The 8753-nt window shown below is 46.8% G+C and overlaps 1 protein-coding gene across 3 annotated transcripts in view; it reads left to right on the forward strand.

Annotated features, from left to right (window-relative positions):
* Nucleotides 1-7017, forward strand: part of slc4a8 (solute carrier family 4 member 8) — a 30608-nt gene extending 23591 nt beyond the window's left edge. For 2 of the 3 annotated variants that reach the window (XM_041241649.1, XM_041241651.1), the window contains exons 18-25: nt 305-466; nt 743-994; nt 1204-1272; nt 1633-1806; nt 2572-2709; nt 4482-4585; nt 5312-5428; nt 6779-7017. In XM_041241649.1, coding sequence (XP_041097583.1) covers nt 305-466; nt 743-994; nt 1204-1272; nt 1633-1806; nt 2572-2709; nt 4482-4585; nt 5312-5428; nt 6779-6788 — 1026 coding nt within the window. In that variant the 3' untranslated portion in view covers nt 6789-7017. The remainder of the gene's footprint in view (nt 1-304; nt 467-742; nt 995-1203; nt 1273-1632; nt 1807-2571; nt 2710-4481; nt 4586-5311; nt 5429-6778) is intronic. The other variant, XM_041241650.1, reaches the window with a different exon arrangement.
* The last annotated feature ends 1736 nt before the right edge of the window (nt 7018-8753 follow it).

Raw genomic sequence — 8753 nt, forward strand, 5'->3', positions numbered from 1 at the left:
TTGGAAACTACAGATAAAAGCATGAGGAAGTACTTCAAATCCATAGCACTTTGTGCACAAGGCAAACTTACCAAGGAAAATTGTCACAAGTAACCTGATGTTAATTCAAAATTACTTAGAAGCTTTACCCATGGTTATAGTAGACCTTTTCACTGTAGTTCACTCTGGTTTGCCATGTTTTTTCAATATGCTTTAACATACCTCTCTGTGCTTTACAATTCCTGTGCGTTACCATGCTTTTGCTGTGCTTTATCGTACTGTGCTGGTCTGGTATTTCTGCGGCTAACCCTGTCCGTGCTTGCAGCCCACGCGAGATGACCGGGGCTGGATCATTAACCCGATCGGTCCGAACCCCTGGTGGACGGTTCTGGCAGCGCTCATCCCCGCTCTTCTCTGCACCATCCTCATCTTCATGGACCAGCAGATCACAGCGGTCATCGTCAACAGGAAGGAGCACAAACTGGTGGTAGGAAAGCAGGCTTCACGACACTCTCAAAAACTGTAAGACGCGGCTAAAGATATTTTAAGGAAAAGCTGTAGAAAAAGCAGCCGACTGTAAGCGAACAGCTTCGGCTTCTTCAGGGTAGTAGAAGGCAGCACTGGCTGAAGCTACTTACTGTTTTACCTGGGAATTCTAATTGAGCACTTTTGAAGTTTAAATACTTTTTCCGTGTCTCTCTCTCTCTGTCTCGTTCCTTCCCGTTTGTGAAGCTTGCTGTTCTGTTTCTGTCTCCCTGTGCAGAAGGGCTGTGGATACCACCTGGATCTGCTCGTGGTGGGCGTCATGCTGGGCGTGTGCTCCATCATGGGGCTGCCGTGGTTCGTGGCTGCCACGGTCCTCTCCATCAGCCACGTGAACAGCCTGAAGCTGGAGTCGGAGTGCTCGGCTCCGGGGGAGCAGCCCAAATTCCTGGGGATCCGCGAGCAGCGCCTCACCGGGCTCGTGATCTTCGTTCTCATGGGCTGCTCCGTCTTCATGACTGGAGTCCTGCAGGTGAGGCTGTGCAGAGACCGTCGGCTTGTCAGGAACGAACTTGCTTGCATGTTTCAAAAGTCGGTGGAATAGCTGAAGCTATCTGATGCTTCAGCAGGGGGGGGGGGTGAATGGTTTAGGTTTCTTTACTGAATGAATGAATACAGAGTTACTCTAAATAACCCTCGGTTTTTATCACAGCTCCGCACTTGTTCCCTTTTCTTTCCCAGTTCATCCCCATGCCTGTGCTGTATGGAGTGTTCCTCTACATGGGAGCCTCTTCTCTGAAGGGAATTCAGGTAAGACAGCTGGATAATACGAACACAAAGTGTTTCTATACCTGGAGGTCAGTCTCCATGCCTCAAGCCTGCCCTGGACTGGAGGGAGCACCCTTTCTCTTAGGAGGTGAGGGAGCAGTTCAGTCTCCATGCCTCAAGCCTGCCCTGGACTGGAGAGAGCACCCTTTATCTTGATAAAGTCGAGGGCAGGGTTGACATGCAATGCCATCCTCTCTTCTTGTCTGCTTGGAAAGATGCCCTGTGCCAATTTCATTAACCCAAGTCCATAGACACCCACACACACACACACACGTGATTTTACCTGTTGATAAATCCTGTATTGAATCCTCACTCATCATCTCTCTGTGTCTGGCTTGACAGTTCTTCGACCGGTTGAAGCTGTTCGCTATGCCCCCAAAGCACCAGCCGGACTTCATCTACCTGAGGCACGTGCCCCTGCGCAAGGTGCACCTCTTCACCCTCATCCAGCTCGCCTGCCTTGTGCTGCTGTGGGTCATCAAGGCCTCGCCCGCCGCCATCGTCTTCCCCATGATGGTGAGAGAGAATTTCAGAACGAGCTAACTTAACCAAGATTTTTAAACCGTTCCCAAGCCTGGTTTCCCAGACCCCATATGGGCAATAATTTGGGATAAATACTTAAGAGATATCTCACAGTGGATACCCACTGATCTCTATAGAAACACTGGAATGCTGACAGTGGCACTAGAAGAAATCTCTCTTGTGCTCCCAGATGTAGAAGAGGTTAGAGTTTGTCAAAAGCATCGCAGCGTGGCAGCTTCTGTGAATGTGCAAGGGCTGCGTCTCTGTGACTTCCCTTCTCGAACCCAGGTTAGAACTATACTTGAGCTACCAAAGGGTGCCTTGGGGTAAGCTGTATCCTAGGTCATTGCTGATCAGGGTCTGTGAAGCCAGCGGTTCAGTGTCTTGCAGTAAGAGCATGGAGTTGCACAGCATGGTGTCTGGTAGCTGTTTCTCCTGGACCTCTGTGGTGTTAATGTGGTGACTGTTGTATGCGTTCTAAGAATGAGAGCTGGGTTCCCTCGCTTTGCTTGTGGGTTTGGAATGGCTGTGGGCTGCTGACTGTTCTTCAGGATGGTGGGTTTGGAATGGCTGTGGGCTGCTGACTGTTCTTCAGGATGGTGGGTTTGGAATGGCTGTGGGCTGCTGACTGTTCTTCAGGATGGTGGGTTTGGAATGGCTGTGGGCTGCTGAATGTTCTTCAGGATGCAGTGTGCAGCGGTGTGCTGGTGCCCCTGCCCATGTGCTCGGAGACTCAGAGCTGTGCTTGCTCTGCCCCAGGTGTTGGCTCTGGTGTTTATCCGCAAGCTGATGGACCTGGGCTTCTCCAAGCGAGAGCTGAGCTGGCTGGACGACCTCATGCCAGAGAGCAAGAAGAAGAAGCTGGATGACGCCACGCAGAGGGCTAAAGAGCAGGAGGTACGGGGCGCTGAGGGGCTCCATGAACCTGCTAAAGATCTAAATGTGATGCTTAAAAAAAAGCCTAAAATTAAGATCATGGTAGAATCATGTGTATATTCTTCATTGCAATTATTTGTAATTTTAATAGTAGTTCTGAAATGCAAGCCATCAATTTACTAAGATGTTTGATGTTTTATATATTGAGCTGGATAGAAATGGAGCAATGCTTCTAAGTTTCTGTTGTTTTCAATATACTGCCCCAACTCTGGTGTGATTGGCTAGCATAGCTGTCAATCATCATGATGTGCCTTCATTGGTTAAAAAAATTTCCAACTGCGTTCTGATTGGTCAAAATAAGCCTAAAGTCAATTAAACCCGCCCTAGCACATTCTGATTGGTTAACAAGACTGTCAATCATTTATCAAACACTGCTTTCTGATTGGTTAAAATAAAAGTTGAACCCACCCATATAATGCTCTTATTGGTTAAAAATACTGTCAATCATTCCAAACTGCATTCTGATTGGTTAACAAGACTGTCAATCATTTATCAAACACTGCTCTTTGATTGGTTAAAATAATAGCTGAACCCACCCATAGAATTCTCTCATTGTTTAAAAAAATATTGTCAGTCATTTCAAACTGCATTCTGATTGGTGAAAATAAACCCACCCTAGCACATTCTGATTGGTTAACAGGACTGTCAATCATTTATCAAACACTGCTCTCTGACTGGTTAAAATAAAAGCTGAACCCATCCATATAGTGCTCTCATTGGTTAAAAATATTGTCAATCATTTCAAACTGCATTCTGATTGGTGAAAATAAACCCACCCTAGCACATTCTGATTGGTTAACAGGACTGTCAATCATTAATCCAACACTGCTCTCTCATTAGTTAAAATAAAAGCTGACCCCACCCATCTAATTCTCTTATTGGTTAAAATGTCTGTCAATCACTTCATAACTGTAATCTGATTCGTGATAAAGATACCTAATTAGAAAGGGCATAGGACAGTTCTTTTGCCTGATTGGCCAACTCTAAAGGCTAAACCCCTCCCTCAGATGTTCTGATTGGTCACAGACCTGTCATTCACAAGACAGACACACAGACAATGAAGTTTAAATTATATTTATTAAGCACACAAACAGGTTTAAAAATAAGAGATTACAACCAAGTTTAAAAACATAAATCTGACGAAATGATTTTGGAAAGAGGATTGTTTTCTCCAGCAGCTGTGTAGATGTAAATGGAACTGGCCCTTGATCTCCAGCTTCACCCTGAGAAACTGTGGAAGGGAGAGGCTGAGTCCTTCCACTAGAGCGAGAGCCAAGTAGTCCTGCAAGATGATAAGAGCAGAGATTACAACACATTCACTATGACATCCCCTCCTTAAATAATATCAGCTTTCAAACATACAGAACACAACCACCCAAACACATCTCTTACAAAAGAAAACCCTTTGCAGAGGGTCCTCAATTACCTAATAATCACACAGCAGCTGAAAAGGTTAAACATACTCGTATAAAACCAAGAGTTTATCGCATTACAGCCAAATGCAATTTGAAACAGCTATAGGACGCTTGGAATGAAGCTTGGTGCAAATTCAAGGTAGTTATTGTGTTCGTTGTGTAGTGTGCGCCAGACGGACGGACGGACAGGACCGGCGCACAAGGGTCCCTGTTTTTTTTTTTAAATTAGTTCCCTAACCCAGTGAAAGCACTCCCCCTTATCCTTGTATCTAATGTACCTGGTTGAAGTGTGTCTGTTGCTTGACGTTTGTTTCTCAGGAATCTGCAAAGATGTTGGAGACGGCCCTAGAGGACAAGCCAGTCGAGATCCCGATGGAGAGCAGCACACTGCTCCACAGCCCCGGGAAGAACAATGACTCCAGGTAATCCACTCTCACCCCGCGGCCCTGGCAGCGCTCGGACTGCACAGCCCTGCTCTCTGGCACTTCACTTGAGAGTTTACTAAAACGACAAGGGGATGCATTGGGGGGACTGTGATCACCAGCGATAGTCTTCCTGAGCCCTCGCACGATTCACATTTCTTTCCTGCGAAGTTTGACTGATCGCAGTCCTGCGGTGTGATGCAATGCGATTTTAATCTTCTCCCTGTTTAATCAATGCAATAGTTTTCAATCACTTACCGTCTGTGTCTGTCCTATAAAACCGACAGCGCCGAATGTATTGCTTCTGTTAGACTCAGCGACCCTTTACTCCAGAACAACCGTGCACCAGTGGATCTGTGATAAAAACGAAAAGAATGAAGCAATGCATTACTGCAATTTCAAAGACATCTATAACTTTGAATGAGACACAGCCCTATCAGTGCCCTGTGCTGTACTTTATTTCCTTGTGGTATTCATCTGTTGGCACATTCAGTTTCTCTTACAGTATTACATTTCTACAGTGCTTCGTGGTGTCCGATCCCATTGCTTAAGACAGAATATACTGCATAGCAACATTGGAGGCTCAGTTAATCAGAATAGCTGTCTGTGTGTGTGTGCGCACCACCGCTGCTGAATCCTAACATGGAATGCAGTAACTGCAGCCCTGCTCAACCTGCTTTGCATGGCTTTGCCCCCCCTGCGTTAAAATGTGACATTCTATTCTAGGTGTGACCCATCTGACATTAACATCTCAGACGAAATGTCTAGAACCGCAGTGTGGAAAGCAGTCGGTAAGAACACCGACAGCTCTAATCTCAAGGACATCCCAGTTTCTACAGCAAGGCAAGGGCACTCCTCTATCATTGACTTTTAAAGTGCAATAGTGATGCAGACTGGCAAGTTTGCATTCTTTAATCCACAATGCTGGGTTACATTCACTTTTCTATTCAGTCTATTACGCAGAACAGGGGTGAAGCCAGTCCTTTTAAAATACATAGAGTGTGGACAGTCTGCAATAGGAAGGAATGCACATCAGTAGAGCAATTGAAACTGAACCAGGGATGGAAAAAAGAGACTCCCGATGCATAGCAGTTTGGTTTTACTTTAATAAGACACACCTGAGCTTGTTAGCTACACACACACTGCTGCTAATCAGACTGCTGTGCAATAGGAGCCTTCATTTCCATCCTTGTGAACCATTGCACTCGGACAGGGAACATACAAGCTGGTTGCAAGCAGACTCTGCATCTCCATCCAGTCACTATCCCACAAGTATAAACTGTGTGGATCACGTTGCCATGCAGAAAGCTCAAAGTTGCTTGCAAAAGGCACACGGCTTGCAAAAATGTACATACAGTATAGGCTGGCTACACCCCTCGCTACTCTGAATTATCTACTCAAATACTGTCACGTGCAATTGGTTTCGAGCAAGGTTCCAGATTCACGTCTGGGGGTGAACCGAATGCCCTGCTTTTTGATGCAGTGTTCCAGCAACGGTGGCGATGGCACTCAAGCTGAACTGTTAAGCACAGCATGCCACAGTAGCCAGCAGGTTGAGAGGAGAGAGAGAGGGGAGGTGGCGTCTTTTCTGTGCTCACCCTAGAGCTAGTTAACCCTTTAATGCAATGGTGTGCTTAACAGGCAATAGTTTAAACTCCTCCATACTACATTGCGCCCGTGGTTCGTTCTCATTGCGCGTCGGCATGAACTCACAAGTGCATCAAAAGAGAAGCTAAACTAACAGTGTGGCGAGCGGTACCTCCTTCGTCTCGGGAGAGATGCGTCCCGTTCCTGCAGACGCTGGCTGGCAGTGGTACACTCTCAAGGTGACCCCACACATCCTCTGCTGTCGAGTTCAAGTCGGAGCTCCAAGGAGACCCAGTCGCTCGTTCTTCCAACCCTAATGGGAGGGGAGCAACGAAATAATCAAACAGAGTAGATTGAGGACAATCCCTAATATGGTGCTTTCCACTGTGTGTTTCTGATAATCATTGTTTTAAACGGATTATGTAAATAAAGGGAGGGAGGAGGGTGTGGAGGGGGAGGAAGGGAGAGCAGGGAGTTTAGAGGTTACCATTATTGCAGTATCCACTGGGAGGTCCAGCAGCTTTGCCCCCTTTTGTGGAACCCTGTATGGGTGTTGGTTAACTAATTCATTTCTTTTGTCCCCTCCCTCCTCGTTCTGTCTTGCAGGAATGTTTGAAACTGAGTACTTGGCTGTGAAGATGTTCATGAACACAGCATGGTGACTCAGGGAAGACCTTCAGCATTCTGAGCCAGCAGACACACTGCAAAGACCTAGCAGGGCATCCTTTCAACTATCACTGGGCAATCAAGACCTTTCCCCAACCCCCACCCCCCCTCCTCCACTGTAGCAGTAAGCAGGGTCCCCCTCTCCTCTCCTCTCCTCCTCCACTGTAGCAGTGAGCAGGGTCCCCCTCTCCTCTCCTCTCCTCCACTGTAGCAGTGAGCAGGGTCCCCCTCTCCTCTCCTCCTCCACTGTAGCAGTGAGCAGGGTCCCCCTCTCCTCTCCTCTCCTCCTCCACTGTAGCAGTGAGCAGGGTCCCCCTCTCCTCTCCTCTCCTCCTCCACTGTAGCAGTGAGCAGGGTCCCCCTCTCCTCTCCTCCCACTGTAGCAGTGAGCAGGGTCCCCCTCTCCTCTCCTCCTCCACTGTAGCAGTGAGCAGGGTCCCCCTCTCCTCCTCCACTGTAGCAGTGAGCAGGGTCCCCCTCTCCTCTCCTCTCCTCCTCCACTGTAGCAGTGAGCAGGGTCCCCCTCTCCTCTCCTCCTCCACTGTAGCAGTGAGCAGGGTCCCCCTCTCCTCTCCTCTCCTCCTCCACTGTAGCAGTGAGCAGGGTCCCCCTCCTGACAGATGGACCAGATTTAAAGCCATTCTTGAACGGTAGAGTTAATCACACTGCAGTCCGTTCTAATGCGTTAGAAAAAACTCACTAAGAAATTTGAAATGTTTGAAAAACAATGTTCGGATTTTTAATAGTGAATTAGCTTTTTGTTTATTTATATTAAATACATTTGTTCATATTTTAAATTTATTTTAATTGTTTATGTATTTTAGGCACTGAAAAATAAAACTTAATTTTTATTCCAATATAGTTTGTGAAATGTGATATTGCTATAGCTGGTCTATTTTTATCCCATTCCTCGCAAAATTATATTGAGGGCCACTCCTCTCCTGCACGTCAGCCCGCACCCCTCCTTACCTTTGGAGAGAGAAAGATTCTGCTTCTCCCACGTCCATCGACAGCCTGCCCGTTGCTGAAGCGGTCACACTGGGAGGGGAGGGCAGCGGAGGGAGCACTTCCACACTTTGTTTGATGTGTACATTGTCTTGTTCATGCACTTTAACAGGGACTGGTCTTAAAGTCAAAGCAAGGTGCTGTTATAGCCATAGATCAGCATCGACTGGAGCAATTCACCCAAACTGAAACCTTCATTAAACAAACAATAAACCAACGATAATACTTTAAAAACACACAGCAGCTGAACCAAAGCAGAGCCGGTAATACGGCAGGCTCTCTCGGTCAGGCCTGCAGCATTCCCTCTGTGAACACCACGTTTTCTTCACTTTTAAACTGTAAAACGCAAACTGTCCTTACGAACGGAGGCTCGGTGGTCCGGTGGTTAGAGAAAGGGGCTTTGTTACCAGGAGGTTCCCAGTTCAATCCCAGCCACTGACTCCCTGTGCGAGACCCTGAGCAAGTCACTGAACCTCCTCGTGCTCCGTCCTTCGGATGAGACGCTAAACAAAAACGAGGTCCTATTGGACAAGACTCTGCAACAGATGCCTAGTTCACCCCCTAGTCTCCAAGTCACCAATTAATAAAAATGACACGAAAGCTACCAAAAGCACACTATACGACAGAGCAGGGAGGCAACAAGAGCGAACGCATGCGTTAGTCTGCTCGGGGTTACTCCATTCGGTCTCAGCGATCACTCCAATAATCTGACTCCCATACTCTGAATTACAATATTAATAGAAGCGAAACCTTTAAAAATGCATTAGACTGGGTTCTTAATAATCACTTTCCACGCTAACACCTCAATGCTGAATTTATATATATATGTGTATGGAAAAAAAACTCAAGTGAGCGTTGGGAAAGAATGGGTGGAAAGCGAAGATCCTTTTTCTAGTATATAATTTCATAG

The sequence above is a fragment of the Polyodon spathula genome, unplaced genomic scaffold (assembly GCF_017654505.1).
Source record: "Polyodon spathula isolate WHYD16114869_AA unplaced genomic scaffold, ASM1765450v1 scaffolds_806, whole genome shotgun sequence".
NCBI lineage: Eukaryota > Metazoa > Chordata > Actinopteri > Acipenseriformes > Polyodontidae > Polyodon > Polyodon spathula.